This window comes from Alternaria ethzedia (genome assembly GCF_023757985.1).
Source record: "Alternaria ethzedia strain BMP 0044 chromosome Unknown scaffold_12, whole genome shotgun sequence".
Classification (NCBI taxonomy): Eukaryota; Fungi; Ascomycota; class Dothideomycetes; order Pleosporales; family Pleosporaceae; genus Alternaria; species Alternaria ethzedia.
Genome location: NW_026056205.1, coordinates 524,528 through 541,914, shown reverse-complemented (window position 1 = coordinate 541,914; position 17,387 = coordinate 524,528). Strand labels below are relative to the sequence as shown.

At 51.7% G+C, this 17,387-nt stretch overlaps 5 protein-coding genes across 5 annotated transcripts; 3 read left to right on the top strand and 2 right to left on the bottom strand.

Annotated features, from left to right (window-relative positions):
* Positions 1-1,450: 1,450 nt before the first annotated feature.
* On the top strand, positions 1,451-2,633 carry J4E87_005733 (uncharacterized protein; the record flags this gene model as incomplete). Its single annotated transcript, XM_049377340.1, has 4 exons — positions 1,451-1,564; positions 1,660-1,702; positions 1,750-2,521; positions 2,579-2,633. 4 exons carry the CDS (start codon positions 1,451-1,453, stop codon positions 2,631-2,633), a joined length of 984 nt encoding a protein of 327 aa, XP_049232966.1.
* A 449-nt stretch (positions 2,634-3,082) lies between these two features.
* J4E87_005732 (uncharacterized protein) lies at positions 3,083-5,303 on the bottom strand (the record flags this gene model as incomplete). The annotated part of the gene is made up of 8 exons (XM_049377339.1): positions 3,083-3,135; positions 3,190-3,751; positions 3,814-4,050; positions 4,122-4,339; positions 4,403-4,500; positions 4,555-4,842; positions 4,903-4,983; positions 5,071-5,303. The coding sequence occupies 8 exons, from the start codon at positions 5,301-5,303 to the stop codon at positions 3,083-3,085; spliced, it is 1,770 nt and encodes a 589-aa protein (XP_049232965.1).
* A 1,783-nt stretch (positions 5,304-7,086) lies between these two features.
* On the top strand, positions 7,087-7,732 carry J4E87_005731 (uncharacterized protein; the record flags this gene model as incomplete). Its single annotated transcript, XM_049377338.1, has 2 exons — positions 7,087-7,090; positions 7,203-7,732. 2 exons carry the CDS (start codon positions 7,087-7,089, stop codon positions 7,730-7,732), a joined length of 534 nt encoding a protein of 177 aa, XP_049232964.1.
* Positions 7,733-8,836: 1,104 nt separating this feature from the next.
* J4E87_005730 (uncharacterized protein) lies at positions 8,837-9,880 on the top strand (the record flags this gene model as incomplete). Its single annotated transcript, XM_049377337.1, has 1 exon — positions 8,837-9,880. One exon carries the CDS (start codon positions 8,837-8,839, stop codon positions 9,878-9,880), a length of 1,044 nt encoding a protein of 347 aa, XP_049232963.1.
* A 1,352-nt stretch (positions 9,881-11,232) lies between these two features.
* On the bottom strand, positions 11,233-17,310 carry J4E87_005729 (uncharacterized protein; the record flags this gene model as incomplete). The annotated part of the gene is made up of 2 exons (XM_049377336.1): positions 11,233-16,832; positions 16,884-17,310. The coding sequence occupies 2 exons, from the start codon at positions 17,308-17,310 to the stop codon at positions 11,233-11,235; spliced, it is 6,027 nt and encodes a 2,008-aa protein (XP_049232962.1).
* Positions 17,311-17,387: the final 77 nt, after the last annotated feature.

Here is a 17,387-nt window from a genome sequence, read left to right as displayed (position 1 = left end):
GCCGCGTAGTTTTGACTACCTTGGTGGTTGATGGATGTGTGAATAAAATGTATATGATCGCAATTCCGACAGTTTCTAACAGACTTTGATGTGACTTTGTGTAGCCATCCATTCTTCGAGTTCGTTGAAGTGCCTAAATATAAGGCGACGAAGTGGAAATTTGCCTTAGTACAGTTGTGCTCTATTGGGTGTGTTGAGTAGTGTGCAGAAACGCAAGTCGATCAAAATGGCTTCGCATAGCGAATTAAATACTCTAGAGGGAGTAGAGTGAGAGCGATAGATAATGTGATAAGGAGTCTTCCGTATCTTCTGCGAAAGTGTTCAAGAGCACATGAACGATATGTCAACTTACGGGCTTCACGTGCTGTATAGATCTTAGCACGTATACCTTGAGTTTGAAAGTAGCTAATGAATAACCCTACACGCTGCTTCTTACGTCTCTGGATCAAGTGGATACGGTAAAGGTAGGATCGTTGAGTAGCAACATTCGCCTGTCTCTTTGAGCGGTACATCTGGCGAGCAAAAGTTGTCTAAGCAAAAAGAATAAAAAGCTTGACACCCACACTCTCGAATAAAGATGTTCTAGATCCCAGACGTCTGCAGGGGCAAAAAGAGATGGACGGGCGGGTGATCTACCGACTTTGTTAGCAACTGTGCTCGAACTCGTTCAATTCACTGTCTTACCGAAACCCGGACCTTCCGCAATTGTTTTCAAGTCTTCTGCACTAGGACTAGCGCGAAAAGCCTTGCAAAGCGGACTTCTTTAAGTCAGTATTTGTACCGCATACAGTCTGTACAGGGTGGTTACTAACCGCTCTACCACTGAGCCACACGCCCTGGAGTCTTGAAGACTGGTGTTGATGGGAAAATGTCGAATTAGATTGTACTCAATGCTGGGTAGAAGCGGGGACGAGCCCCTCACCGTACGACAGACCAACCAAGCGAAGAACAACTTCTCTTCTAACCGGTGACCCAAAGGTGGGGCTGTCAGAATGTGGAATCCGAATGGTATCCGATAGTTGGCCGAACCATACGTTTGGATGGAGTCAATCTAGTGGATAGAGATCTTGAACGTTGAAAGATGACGCGACAACAACCGTCTGAGGGATAAGGAATGATATGTTGCGGATATAGAAACTTAAGTAAATGAATTTGGAAATCTATTTGCTTTGGATCTTCCAAGGTTGTTAGCCTTCGCTCTTGTAAAGACGTAAAACACACTTCTCAAATTTCCTCCCCTCAGAACAACAGCCTGGAAACTCTGACAGACTACATCATCGCGCGTAATGTCCATACTGCGAGCTTCATCCTCGTCGTCGTTCCACACACGTGCAAGGGGAAACGACGGAGTTACCGGCCCGCCAAGACCCTGTCGATCCATCGCAGACACGCGACTTGAGAACACGAGACGAAACCACATGGCAGCCGCAGCCCTCCACATCGGTGAACCATGAAGCTACGAATAGCCTCTGTATGGCACACCCTCGCCGTTCTGCTTCTGCTGGGCGGAGTAGCCCAGGCCTCATTGGGTGACAGACTGCCCGATTTCAAGGACTGTGTTCAGGTACGTGTAGATGGAGTTGCGCTTTGGTTGGAGACATGAGCAAAGAGAATGCGCCTTCACCGACTTGAGACTTATAACTAACTGCTCATCTACAGGTGTGTAAAGAAGCCAATTGCGGTCCAGATGGCACGTCAATACGTATGCCCACCCCATTCACCCTCCTCCACGCCTACTCACACGCGCAGCTTTCCACCGCCGCCTGCTCCTCTGGGACTGTCCCTCAGAATGCGACTACACGTGTCAGCACATCATAACCACCCAACGCCTCGCGCGCGACCCTCCCTACATGCAGCCCATCTACCAATTCCATGGCAAATGGCCCTTCTACCGCTTCATGGGCATGCAAGAGCCGTTTAGCGTCATCTTCTCCCTCTTCAACTACCTCGCGCACGACTGGGGCATGTCGCAGCTCCGCGACAAGATACCCGCGTCGTACCCGCTGCGGAAATACTACTTATGGTTTGGTTACGTGGGCCTGGCGAGCTGGACGTTCAGCATGATATTCCATACCAGAGACTTTGGGGTCACGGAGAAGCTGGACTACTTCGCTGCGGGCGCGAATGTTCTGTACGGGCTGTACTATGCGCCTATCAGAGTGTTCCGACTCGACAGGAAGGAGCCGAGGAAACAGAGCTTGCTGAGGCTCTGGACAGGACTGTGTATTACGTTGTATACGTTGCATGTCTTGTACCTCTCGCTCTGGTCCTGGGATTACACGTACAACATGGCTGCCAATGTCGCTGTTGGTATCGTGTCCAACCTGCTTTGGAGCGGCTTCAGTTACGTTCAGTATCAGAAGATTGGGAGGACTTGGGCTGTCTGGCCTGGTCTGTGTGTTGCCTGGATCATCTTGGCTATGAGCCTGGAGCTGTTGGACTTCCCGCCTTGGATGGGCATGGTGGATGCGCACAGCCTGTGGCATCTGGGTACGGTTTTGCCGACCGTTTTGTGGTACAAGTGAGTAGATCACATATGTCAACGTCTTTTCGATAATATGGGCTAACGGCTTTCCAGCTTCCTCATCAGAGACGCTCAGGAAGACATTGCAGGTACGCGCCTCAAGGATTGATGGACGCGCTCGCTTCCCGACGAGACCACCATCCGCCCGCTGTCAATGGCTCCGTCGCTTACCATACTCGTTTCCAGGAAAACTGCCTACTGCTGGTTATAACGCTGGTGCTTGGAAGGACAAGAGCTAGTTTCACCCTTGACAGTCGCAACGAGGGTGTTCAGACAGGCCACAACAATACAAATACCGCGTCCTTCTGTGGGCTCACATCGCTGTGTACATGGATAATGGAAACGACTTGCATAATAGGACGGCATTTCCAAAGGGGAAACTCCAGAGACCACGGACGCTCTGTCGTGAAGCTCGTAAAATCATAATATAGAATATTTGTACCCGCCGTTACGCCAGCGCAAACGCCCAGGACTAGCCGTCGCGGTGACTGCGAAAATGACAAGCCCATTAATCTGACATGAAGCGAAAGTCATCAATCCTGCTCTCCCACTCCATACCTATTCATCGGGAATCTGCAAGGGTCCCTGATTCCACTCACCGCCTTCCAATCCTAGGATGTATTAGCAAGACTGCAGCATTGAATCAGGAGGCAAGCCCAGCATACCTCGCGTGAACGCCGTAATATCATCGCCTTCCGTCTGATAAAAGACATACAGGCTGTCCCACACCGTCTCCTCCCCACGCTTCTCAGCAAATGCAGTGACAGTGAGATGTGTACCCCCAAGCCCAAGCACTGGGCCAGCGGGATTAGTAATAGCAAACGTCTCGTTTGCGAAGAACGTCGTATTCTCGGCTTGGTACGTAACGTTATATCCTCTGATACTTCGATCCGCCATTTGTGCGTAAAAGTATGTTGTGTAGCCCAGCGACGTGATGGGATACACGTCCTGTATGGTGCCCATGGTGGCGTTTTGCCACGAGTTGATGGGATGGATTTCTGTGGACGTGAGGTTTTCATTTGTGTCTTTCCACCAGAACTCGACGTCGTTGTCCTTGTTGTTTAGCATGGCGTAGGATGTCGAGCCGGCGCCCCAGCTGTAGCAGCCGACGCCACCGTGGCCATTGAAACCGGACCATTTATCGGTCGCGATCCACGTTTCCTCCGCTTGGCCACTGTACCAAGCATATTGCTGAAACGTCGATTCGTCGATGGCGTACCAGATGTTCTGTTTTAATGATGATGGTGTCAGCGTATCTACTCAAGGCACTCTACAAACATGGAACTTACCATGCCCTTTCGTCCTGTAAATGGGACTGTGTTATTTAGACCAGAAGCGGTGGGGAATTCTGTAAAGTCAGTGTCACCATAGAAGTCACCCTTCCAGCACGCCTGCAGCCCAGTGGTCGGCGAGTCGAATGCTTTGAGGTTGAGGTCGCTGAGTGGTCCGGGCTCCCAGATGTCGGTGACGTTGGTTTGCGTCAGTTGCTTGACTGTGTTGTTCTTGTCAATGTAGAAGATGTGGAACTACTCGTAGTTAGTACATCTACTCGAGAAGGAGACTAAGAAGGGGTCAAAGTCAGTTTCAGAGTACCCACAAATTGGGTTTCATTGATGGCGAACGCGACCGCGGATATGGGCGATGCGTCCTTTGCATCACTGGCCACAGTCTGAGCTTTGGTTCCACCGATCCATTGCCTGTCTGTGGTGTATTGCATGAACCGGATGTCGCCTGTATGATGCTGGAAGTAGAGCGTGAAGATTCGTCGTTGGCCTTTATTCCACGACTCTCCAGCTAGAGCGATACCAGTGCCGTCTGGGAGGAAGTAGATACAAGGTTAGTGTGTATTTCACATTCACCTTACAGATATGTACTCACTGAATACACCCTTTTTCGACATGTACTCGGCGTTGAGAGAACCGCCGATGCATGATTCTGGGTTATCGCGACAGAAAGGATGAACAATGTCCTTATGTCTGCGTTGCGTTAGAGTAAGGAGTGCATGAAGAAGTACACTTGTTGAAACTTACGACTCCTTCTTCCTTAGACCCAAACCCAGACCGAGTCCCAAGCCAAGACCGATGAGTGCAAGAACACCGAGACCAATGAGGATGAAGAAAGTGCGCTTCTTCATGCCACATCTTCGATCGTCTTTTGGTGGCACTGGAGGGGCAGGTTCATGATAACTCTCATACGAGTCGACATGCTCTTTGAAACCGTAGGGCCGGATGTTTGGAGACGTGATGGTAGTGCCTCCATGCGATGAAGGTGACATTGGTCGGCCTCCATGAGGGTAGTGACTGAACTGGCCGGGCACTCTGCACATTCGTGGATGAAGTCAGTGTGTGTATCACAAGTAGTTAGTACAGGGCACATACACTTGAGGTCCGGAGAAGTCTGGAGTAGGCGTGCCTATTGGGTCGAGTGTGCTATACGGAGTCTCTTTCTCTGTCGAATACCTGCTACAGCGTTAGATTATGGGCCAAGAAGCGGCCGTGCGGTGTGATGATTACATTGAAAAAGACAATGGGAGAGATCAGACTTACCCTTCTTTGTATGCCTCATAGTTCTGCGGCTGTGGAGACTGGTGGTACTCTTGTTCATATGGTAGTGGGGGTGAGACTGCTGGCGAGGTGTTCGAGTTGGAGTAGGGTTGTGAAGAACCATCGACTGGGTATATCTGATTGTGTTCCTGGAAGTGCGAAGGTGGGCTCCACTGGCTATCGGCATAGCTTCGGGGACTGCTCATGTCCTCGCGATATTCTTCACGTCGATCCATTTTGCCTGATAGAAGGTACTAGGTATGAAGGGTGGATCGGAATCTTGACGGAACAGCAAGTTCACTAGCTTTGAGCCTGCCCGGGTGGACAAGAGACATGGTCCAAATGCAGCTGCGCCTTTAGAAAATGCAAGAGAAGTGCTGACGGGTAAAGACAGGGTAGCATGCATACCTGAGCGCGCCTGAGTGCTTCTAGGTTTGTGGATCATCCGGACATAGGTTAGGGCATGTCTACCGCACAACAGTAAGCACAGCAGTTAGTAGTTAGCATGTACCTAGTCATGACAAGGACCAATTGGGGTTCGTGAGGCTTGCTGTCAGCACCACCGCATTCAGAGTTCATTCAGCGAACACATTATCATTCGTTGAATGCTAGTTATGGTTCGATCGCGCGCATAGTGATGCCAATGGAGCCGAGCATTTGATTCTCTTCAGCCGCTGAATGTCTACCGTAAGTACTCCATAGCCCAAAAGATTCAACAAGAAAACAGTTGTACAGTACTGCTCTCACGACAGACCTGTATCGCAAGATATATGCATCCATCTGCTTCGATTGCGAGAATATAACCTTCTCGTCGGAGATGCAGCTTTGTGGCTTTCGGTAGCAGCCAAAGTTCAGCCCTGGGCTAGGGTCGGGCTGAAGGCAGAACTAATATTAGGTTCGTGATTTGCTGGGTCCAGTCATGCTCAATACCATCTCGCTTGCCCCGGAAAAGCCGAGAATATGTCAGCTGGAGGAGACAGAATCGTTCGTTCGTTATACAGGTGTGGTGGGTCAGACGGCGAGGTCTTCCTCTAGATTGCAGCGTCGTGCGGGAGCGTCCGGCAACCCCGCAACTCAACCTCCAGAGCCTGGTGTCGCATTGTAGCAGTGGATAGAGGAGTATGCACTCAACCGATGTGCGACGTTATAAATCTCACCGATGAAGCCAATATCCGAAGGCTCAATTACTAATATAAAGGCCGCTGTGACTGGTTGGGCATGTGTACGTACCCATATACCTAGGTACACAACGTTGCGGCTGTTCGGAAAGTCTGCGCTACGCGCTCGAACTGTATTTCGGGCTGAGCTCATCATAGTAGGCTTGAGTTCCACGGGGTGTGGTGACTCAATGACAGACCAGGCTCACCGGTTGGTGCACAACATGTGTGATTTGATCGTTTGGTGGAGAGCCGACCTAGCGATGCTGGCCCTGTCAACTTGAATGCTATCAGCAACGTACGACATTATTTGCGCACCAAAACGGATACGATAAGGAATGTGGGGCATGAAAGCAGTTACAGAGGAGGAGCGCGGCTCCAATAGTACGCTGTGTCTCTATCCGGATGTTTTTTCTGTAGCCTCATTGAGGGCATCATGTATCCGAGCGTGCTTCTGAAAGTCGCCGACGACTGTGAAGCCGGAGACTTCTTGCAAGCCAGTGCAAATCCAATGGGGTGCTCATGGAGCAATCAGTGGAATATGACTTGTATAAAGTACGCTTCGCAAAGCACACAGCAAGGCGCAGCATCACGTTGTGTCGCGAGTACCTTTGAACAATATGTCAGCTCCACACCACGAGAACGACGCAGGGTGAGTTGTACCATCCTTAAACTCTGCAGTACTGCATCAGCTAAAAGCGTGTCAGGCAGGTGTCAGACTGGTTCGAAGAACGCCCGATAAACAAGGCCAGCCGTCAACAGATTGCTCGTGTAATTGTCGATAGGATCGCTTTTGTAAACATCGACTGGGCTAAGCTCCCAGGTGGTACAGAAACGGGTAATACAGTGCATATGCTGGACTATGCGTGCGGGCCCGGGTTCATGGTAAGTTCTAGCTGTACGAAGTGCGTGTGAGACACATACTGACTTCGTACCTCCCTGCAGAGTAAGGTTTGTACACTTGCGTACAATACGCAGGTCCCTCGTTGATCGCAAATCAGATATTCGGACCATACGTATCTTCCATACACGCAGTTGATGTATCTCGTACCATGATTGAGAAGTACATCAACAACATAGACACGTTCGGCCTTAGACGCGAAAATATTGCAGGCACGGTCGGCAACTTGCTGTCAGACCCGATCGAGCCTTCTTCGCTCGACAGCGAAGAGCATAGCAATTTCGACCTCATCACAGTCGGCGCAGCTTTGCACCATTTCCCCTCTGCAAAGGACGCTCTCCGGATCTTAGGGCAGAGGCTGAAGCCCGGAGGTGTCCTTCTCGTTCAGGATCTGTACAGCTACGTTGTAAGCGAAGCTGTGCAAGAGACAGGCAAAGCGAAACATACGCAACAGGAGGAAAGTGACATGGCATCGATGATGCGGGAGGCTGGGTTGGTCGGTTTCCGCTTTGAGGTGCTGCAGGGAAACTTCGAGATTGAGCTACCAAGCGAGGAGGTGGGCCAGATTCAGTGCTTCATGGCGAGGGCTGCGAGGCCGCTGAGCTAGACCTAGGAATGTTTGATACCATAGGCGTTGTTGCAGTAGTTTTGTATGCGAATCCCATACCTAGGTAGTCATGTCTTGTCTGGTGATCAAGCTATTCGTGAGTCTGAGGGGGTGTGGCGTATGTGTGGCTGAGGAGCTCAGCGACAGGATGATGCGCTAATCTGCACTAGCGCGAACCAAATGAGTCAGGGGGTCATGACGAAACGCCCGCACCGTCCATTCGATAGTGTCGAGCCCAGCCCACGAAAGCTGACCCTTTCACACCCACACGCCCCTACGCCCCTACCCACACTGAAGACGCGATATTACTCGCGATCGACAGTGAAGCCCAGCAGAGAGCCGCCTCACAAGTCATCCATAGCAGACGCGTCTGCCCCGCCTTCTTCTTCACAGCAGCCGCCCTCCCCCACATCCGCACCCGACGCCGGCCCAAGTCGACGGCAACCCCCGCGCGACACATCGCGAAATTTCCACTCCACCCAGCAAAGCGACAGGAATGGATTATATCTGCCCGAGAATCATGGCCTTTTTCTGGTACTCCAATCTCCCCAAGATCGCGAAGTTGGGCGACGACGTCCGCACTGGTCACCGCGTCTGAGCGCGACACTGCCACTCCGAACATCTCTATACACCTATAGCCTCCTGGCGTAGACGTCAGACTTTGAGGGAGAGCGTTTCAAGCGGAAACGCAGCGACAGTCGCGCTCACTAGTTGCAACTTGTGACAAAGGACGTCCAACCGATCCGAAACACTCTTCGCCTTTCCCCTTCACAGCGCGCGCACAAACATCACGACCGTGCTTGCAGCAGTGAACGAACAGAGGCTCGCCCAAAAGACATCTGCGCAACCGAGAGTTTCCCTGGTACCAGCGGTCACATTCCCCGCAAACGAACCGCTCAACCGTGGTAGTGCTGCACCCGTGACTTTCCTCAGGGACCACCTGGACACGCACTACATCTGTCGGACGAGACTGTGAACACTCCTAGCATACACAACAACAGCAGTCAATCTCCATCGCCCCGCGACACGTCTACGGCACCACAAGTCCTGCTCTCTACCTGCAGGTCACTGACCTGCCCTTACCACGCAACACACAACGCCACCATGGCTTGCACCAAGATACCCGCGAGCGTCATCATGCCGCCCCGCGAGCTGAAACAGTACAAGCGATGGCAATGTCTGCACACGAATACTAGGCCAGCTGAGCAAGGCTACATCCCCACAGCACGCGAATACGAAGACTTCCACCAGTGGTTGAAACGACAAGACTCTGGATACTTCTCAGACCCATTTGACGACATCTCCGGTCACATTACCCACGGACGTTCTGCGGAGACGTCATCCTCCTTCGAATCGCCAGTCGCATCGATATGTCAGCATCCTATGCACCCTGTAGCAGCCGGCCAGCTACAATCACGATGTCCCGTCTGTATCATCGACCTGCACATCAGATACATGAATGTATTGTCAGAGGCTCTCGAAAGCGCAGGCGGTTGCGCGCCATCTTGTACACTCACCAGCTCAGAACACCAACACACCGTTTACAGCGCCTGGTGCAAGGGGAAGATCGGCACACTCAAGGAGCTATCGAGACTTGAGCTCATGGCCGAAGAAGAAGCTTCATGGTCTGCGCAGCATCCAGAGGTCGCGCACGAAGACGTGCGAACCGCAGCGAAGGCCGTGGAGCTATACTGGTCAGAGACTACGGGTTGCTTAGAAAAGCGACCGCGATCGAACAAACAGGCTGCAGTTGTCTTTGCCCCGGACACCGATTTCGAGCCCGGACGACCCGATCCGTACTTCCATAGGCGATCGCCGCGCTACGAGCCTGGGAAACACACAGTTGTTGAGGAAGGGGAACAAGAAGATGATGTCTCAGAGGATTCGGAAGACTACTCTCACGGAAAGATACATCATGTCGGCTCAACAGACGAGTCAAGCAACATTACTTCGCAGTCTGAGGCAGAGGAGTCACAAGCCGTCCTTGACTCAACCTGCGAGATCGAGGAGGATGATGGAGACAGTGACTGGGAAGATGTTGACTCTGACGAGGACAACTCTGACTGCGAAAGCGAATTCAGTGACAGTGGCTGCGCATACTTCGAGATTGAGGAAGAAGCGAGCTTCATCGTCTTTGGCGACGACTGAGCTGATCCACAGCGATCTACCTCATACACTCATCGCTACGCGACCACCCAAAGACAGCCTCACAAGAAGCGATCGCTACGAATCATGTACATATACCCAAGATAGGAGGCAGAGGCACGAAGGACCGTGTCTGGGGAGGAGGATAGAGAGGCAAAGCATACAAACAGGTCTCCAACAAAGGCTGGCAGATGTCGCGCGGCGCGGACGTGAAGAGAAGCAGCGGACTTGATAGCACACATGTGAGTAATCGGAAAGACACTCATCTATCGTCAATGACAATAATTCATTATTCTGACACGCCTGATCCATTTCTATGACTCTTTTTTCTTCATCCTCAAAGCATCATTGCAAGCCATTCCCACGCATCCCTTCATCGTGGCGCTGCCCTTCGCGCATCATTGCCAAAAGATACCATGTCCTGGAACTGGCTTCCTAGCTTCTTCAGCTCAGCCTCAATTCAAGAGCACGCCGATGCACTTGGATACGTTTTCCACTCTGAAGGTTACTACGAATCAGCCTACACAGCATGGAAAGGCGCCTTCAGGCATCGTAATACACCTTCCAACGTCTATGATGCCGAGTGGTGCCATAACCTTGAACTTCTTGGTCTAAAGCTTCACACCCTTGACCGACCTGAGGAAGCTTTGAAGCGCCTCAACGAAGCGCTCACCTACAAAGAAAGCACGCTCTCCCACGACGATATTAAGGTGTGCGATACCCTTGTCAGGATCGCGAGGGCGCAGGTCGCTCAACACAAGTATAAAGACGCAGAAACGTCTTTCCGGCGAGCACTGGACGGATACACACGCTTTCTCCCTGGGGGTCGTACCGAGATGTTGCAGATATCCAACGAGTTTGCATTTTGTCTAGCTTGTCAAGCCACGCCTGCTGCTGTACAAGAAGCGGAGGAAATGGCAACAAGGACGTTGGAAGCGAGGGAAACGCATCTAGACAGGATACATCAGGAGACGGTGGAGAGTATGTGGACGTTGGGATTTGCAGTGGAAAAGGCCGGGAGAAGAGCAGATGCGATGCGCTTGTATAAGACGGCGTACGAACAAGGGAGGCGTTTGTTGGGAGAGGAGCATGTTGATGTTGTGGACTATAAAAGTGATCTTGATCGGATGGAGAGGGAGGAAAGAGAGAGAGAGGAAAGGGAGAGAGAGGAAAGAGAGAGAGAGGAAAGAGAGAGGGAGGAAAGAGAGAGGGAGGAAAGAGAGAGGGAGGAAAGGGAGAATGATGAGACAGTGCAGTGACTATTATTATGAATCATATCAACTGTTATATCCAGGCGTCATAATTGTATATACTTGAACTTTGAATTGTCATGGCCTGGCGGGCGACCTACAACACTACGCCTTTTCTTTCCCCTTTCCATAAGCGTCCACAATAGGCGCCTCAGGTACATCAATACCCCCAATTTTCCATTTCATACTGGGGTACGAATCACTGAGCACGCTGATGTCGACCTTCTTGCCCTGTGCCTCAGGCGGCAATGACACCTTGGCTGAAGCCTGCAATCTCGACTGTGCGCCCCCAGATGCATTTCCGCCGCGTCCACCCCGTCCGCGATTGCCATTCTTACTGGGGTCGGGCCAGTTGATGCGCTTCAGAGCGATGATCTCGTCAGTACTAGAGTACGAGACAATAGCGAAGAAGCCTTCCGTCTGCGGCTTGGGGTAGCGTGGTGCGAAGATGCGTATACCGCCTTGTTGCATTCTAGCCGGGTTCTGGCGTGAGATCTTGAAATCCAAGGCGAGCGCGTTGACGTTGCCCAGGTCGAGCTTCAGTACGGGCAAACGAGAGACTGGCTCGATGAAACGCTTAATTCCAGTAGGTGTGACTCCAGCGAACTTGGCTGCACGTTCAAGCACCGCGGGCGATGCGGTAGTTGTCTCAATGAGATTTTTCGGACTGGCCTTAGGGTGCTCGAGACGTTTCTTTTCACTCTCAACTTCCACGCCTGGGAATATCGATAACGGCCCGTCATTTGGCCAGCGCGCTGACTTGATAGCTTGGAGGATCGTGATCATTGTCTCGCATGAAGAGAGGTAACCCAGTTCAGTGAGTACGTCAATCGATGCCTGTACAATACGGATACTCTGATCCAACACACTGTTTAGATCACCGACATAATCGGATATTGGCAGGTCGATCCGCGAGAAGTGCGCCTGTAGAAGTAGGAATGACTTGACGTGAGGGTCCCACAGGGGTAGGCCGAAGTCGTCCGCGGAAATAGGAAGGGCTTTCGAAAGCTCGGCGTTGATGAGGTCTTCGTTATGGCGAACAGGCAGCTCGTCGTATTCGGTGGCGTGAGAGATCCATGATAGAGCGTCGGCGAAGGTTGCGTCGCGCTTGACATTCTTCACAAGGTAGCGAATCGTTTTGTGGCTGAGGTAGTAGTAACTCATAATCTTGCCGAGTGGTGTTGGGTCAACTTCGCCTGTAGGCTCGACAATAGCGCAAGAGGACTCGTCCAGTTCACTGAGGGAGGTCTCCACCAGCTCGACCATATAGTCGTTGGCCAAGGACTGCGCGGCAATCGTGTTGTGCTCCTCTGCTGAAATCTCTAATCCGTAGAATGACGGGTTCTTATGCAACCGGCGGAAGAAGAAAGTCCAGGTCAGGTAATCGAGCGCGTCTTGTTTTGTAGCAATAGTGCCTGCAGAGATTTCGGCGCCCAAATGGTTGTCCAGCACCTTGTGCAGAGACGATTCGACGGGAAATCCAGTATGCAGGAAATGCTTGTAGAACTCTTTCTTGGCGTCTTGCGTAAATATACGCGCAATACCAGAGTCATCGAACTGAGGACGTCCGGCACGACCCAGCATTTGCAGCACATCCGTGAGATCCATATCTTTGTACCCTTCTGTTTTGGCATCGAAGAACTGCGTACCCTTGACTACGACAAGATGGGCTGGCAAGTTCACGCCCCATGCAAGTGTACTAGTGGCGACTAGGATTTGAATCTTGTTGTTCGCGAAGAGTTCTTCTGAGAGCGATCGATCAGTCTCGACAAGACCGGCGTGATGCAGGCCTATACCAAAGCTCAGTGCCTCGCGTAATGAGTCATCCTTTACTCGGTCGAGATTGAGTGCCAAGTCGTCTTCAGACATGTGAAGGAAGCGTCTTGGGTTATCTTCCATGCCGCAAAAGTTGATCAAATCGCGAGCCGTCAAACGAGTCTGTCTACGGGAGGCTACGAAGACGATAACTGGCTTTTCCGGTGAGTGAGCTTTGATTGCCAGGAAAGTAGGTCGGTTCATCGATTGCATGAGCGGGCAAAAGCCTCGCTGTTCCGGGAAGCCATCGATGAAGATTTCCAGCGGTACCGGACGCACAGAGTGGCGGAAGTTAAACAAGCCTTCTTTGACACCAAGCCAGTTTCCAAGATCGGACGCATTAGCGCAAGCAGTGGACATGCCAAGAAGACGGATTGACCCGTCTTTCTTCTGTGATGCGATATAGTTCATACGAGAGACAATGATCTCCAGAATTGGCCCACGGTCACCGCCCAGTAGATGAATTTCGTCGATGATGACTAGACTGACTTGCCGAACGTATCCACGAGTCTGCCAGCTACGACTGATACCATCCCATTTCTCAGGCGTTGTAATGATAATATCGGCATCCCGAATTGTGCGTGTGTCCGGAGTGTTGTCACCAGTCAACTCAACAAGCTTGAGGCCCATTGGCCCAGCTAAACGCTTGCCCCAATCCTGAACTCGCTCGCGAACAAGTGCTTTCATAGGGGCGATGTATACGACCTTCGAGCCGGGCTTCTCACGGAACGCCCACCACATTGCGAGCTCCGCAGCAACAGTCTTGCCACTACCTGTCGGCGATCCAAGCAAGACATTGGCAGGTGTATGGTATAGGCAATGGAAGATCTGCGATTGCATAGGGTTGAAGTACTGGAAGCGCTGCGCGTATACTTCCTCCAACAGTGGGTTCTTCAAAGCAGCGATCGGTAAAGGCTGAAGATTCAACAGATCGGTATAGACACTCTCTGTGTCCGGCCGAATGAGATGTTGGAAGGATATGGGATGGACAGTCTCGGCGCCTAACCATCGATCAGATAAGGCGCGAACATATACTTGCGTAGGCAAAGGATCAGAAAGTGGGATCGTGAAGTTCAGTTCGTGATCATCGTAGAGCTTTCGGCGCGACAGGATGAAAAACTCGTGATGGTAAATCTCAGATGTTTCCGAGTTCTCGACCCAGATCCAGAATGATTCGGAAGTACCATGGTGACGATCGTTCCAGACAAAGTCGGGCGTGAGGAACAGCTGGATGCGGAGCACATCTCTGTTGAGCGGAGCGATCTCAGATTCAATGCTCAAGGTTGGGAAGTTGTTCATGAGCTTTGAGATGACGCCACCCATCTTCTTGTTATGTACTAGGTCTCCGATCTCCGTTGCATCCATTTCGCGCAGGGTTTGTATCGACGGATATTTGTGATCGAGCGCGCGCAAGACTGGCTGCGGCAACTCATATTGATGCAGTGGGTGCTGGAAAGACCAGCATCGATGTTCGATAGATTGGCAAAGACTTAGCAGTACCTGACACTGGTAACCCCAGCGCCTATTAAGCGCAATCATGAATAGCGCACGCGCGATACGTGCTGCATTCTGGGTCACATAGTTCGTGTCTGAAACCAGGGTGAAATCTTCCAGTCGTGCTCGCGAGATGTGAGCTTGGAGAAGATAGTTTGTCTTTCCATGCGAAGTAGCATACCCATCCTTGACTTGTGTGATCACATGCCCTTCTTCTTTGAGGGCTGAAAGCTCCTTCTCCTCGGATTCGCGTGATTGTACCTGGTCGAACTCGCCACTCATGCTGACCATAGCCAGAGCATCCGCGTCTGTGCTACGAGGTCGCATCATTGTGTTGAAGATTTCTATACTTGATTGCTGGACGTAGTACTGGCTCGCAATACGCCCGACATCTTTCGCTCGCAGGTCTTCTGTGGTCTCGTTGAAGATGATCATTTGACTTCTCTGCAAGATTCGTGCGGCATCGATGATAAGCTTTCGACGTCTCCCGACAAGCTGTGGGTCGTCGCGTATCTCATTCCATTCAATGCCATACATCAGCGGGCTCTTCTGCATCCGTACAAAGAGGTAAGAATAACCGAGCCAAGTCACAGCTTCAGAGACAGTAGTCACTGTACCAAGCGATATCTCGGCATTGAGATTGTCTATGAGCTTTGCGGAAAATCTGGATTCGATAGGCTGTTGCTCAGTTACGGCGCGCATGTAGTGATCCAGCCTGTCGTGTGTCGTACAAATGAAGCCGATACCTGTATCCTGGAATTGGGGTCGACCGGCACGACCAAAAATTTGCAGAACATCCAAGATGCCCAAGTCGGTGAACTTACCTTCTTGTGCGTTGTAAACTTGGGTGCCCTTGATGAGGACAGCTGCCGCGGGTAAATTGACACCCCAAGCCAATGTCGCTGTACAGCAGAGCACTCTTAGAACGCCCTCAGCGAAAAGGCGCTCGATCAGGTTTCTGTCAGAACGAGGCATACCAGCATGGTGAGTACCCATGCCCTTTCCAAGTAGCTCGCGTAATTCTCGGCCCTTTGACTGCTTCATATCGCGTACAGCATTTTCGTAACGAGGATGGTCCTGCGGATCGAATAGATCGGTGCACTGTTCTTCCATAGCCATGTCGTATAATCGCCTGGCTGTTTTGACGGTGTCTTTCCTCGAATGCACAAAGACCATGATCTGGTGGCCCCGTTTGAGCATTTCAACGACCTTATCATAGGCCACTCTCTCCACGTTCTCACGTGACTTCGCTGTGCCTGGCTTGCCCTTGGCGCCGATGAAGTGCTGCTCCAAAGGTACAGGACGGAATGAAGCGTCAAAGTAGAACAGACCGGCCATCTTGTTGACTCGGAGAAAGTCGGCTACGTCGACATAGTTGGGTAAGGTCGCAGAGAGACCGACAATCCGGATGAGTGATTGTGTACTCTCCACTTGTCGCTGAGTACGCGCTACCAAGCTTTCCAATACAGCGCCGCGCTCGTCGTGGAGCATGTGAACCTCATCGATGATGAGCAGACGTACTTTCTGTACCAGCTCGGTGTCTCCAGTGCTTTTTCTCGTCACCACGTCCCACTTTTCTGGCGTGGTAACTATGATCTGGGTGTCCAGAATTTCGGCTTTGGTAAGGTGCATATCACCAGTCAGTTCGCGAGCCTTGATACCCAACCACGCTAGGCGCTTTCCAAGCTTGTCTGTGACCTCAGCAGCGAGCGCCTTCATGGGTGCGACATAGATGATCTTGAAGTCTTCCATCATGACTGTAAAGTCGGTCGCCTCAGGCTCGTCAATCGGGTTCGGCACAACATTTTTGGCCACGGTGTTGAGAATGGTGAGCATGGCAGCATCTGTTTTACCAGCACCAGTAGGTGCACAGATCAGCATGTTCTCACTGGTTCTGTAGGCAACTGGGTACACCAGACTCTGCATGCGATTAAGGGATTTGTAGCCTTTGAAGGTACGCTGACAGAGGCCGTCCAGTTCCTGGATCTCGAGAAGCCTTCGGCCGACGCCGACAGTACCTACCGGGACTGCGGGGATTTCATATTCTTCATACAGGTTGTTGTCGCGATGCTCAGTATCTGGAGGTAGCGCGTACTTTTTGCCATAAGCCGAGAGCTTGTTGCCGGCTTCGTGAGTCCGATAAACGTGGGGATACTGGGGCCCTGTTCGATCCATAGAAGGTGCCAACGCGGCGGTCTTGTGCTCCCAATCCGCCCGGCGCAACGCTTCTTCGCGTTCGGCTCGGGTCTGTAAACGGCCCATGGCACCATTGCTTTGAGCGGGAGTAGGGTTATGCAAGGATCGCATGATGTCCTTGCGATGGGATATGAGCTCGGCCACAAGGTCCAACTCGCCGTAGCCAACAATGTCTGCGAGCATCATCTGTAGCTCTTCGTCTACTCATAGTCAGTATGCTGTAGATGTCGAGTATTGGCATGAAGCCTCACCATTGCTGTCACTTGATAGGATCGCAGTGATCTGCTCCTTCAACGCTCCAGAATCCAGACCAGAACCACTTTGGGCTACTGAAGAGCATTTCTCTGCGAGCCATTGCTGGCTGTAAGCCTCGCCACCAACTTGGCCATCGGGGAATTGGTCGAGGTGATCACTGCTGAACTCTTCTTCATACTCGTCGCTGATGATGTCCCAGATATCTTCGCCGCTGACAGTTCCAGAGAAGTCATCATCATCGAAATCGAGGTCGTCTCCGTAGGCTGGCGCCTTCTCAGTATCGGCAGGGAGATTGAGTTCGGCGATGGCTTTGCGCATGGCATCGAGCTGCTCGAGCCATTGCGCCTGGGCGTCCTCGACGGCGGGCGACATTATTACAGCTTGTCCGAACGTTGGCGGTAGATGTGATTCAGGTGCGCGCATTGGAGCGCTCTTCACGATGGAAAGCGTGATTGCCTCTGCGTCAGGCTTGGCAGAATCGATGATGGGTGAGTGTCCTG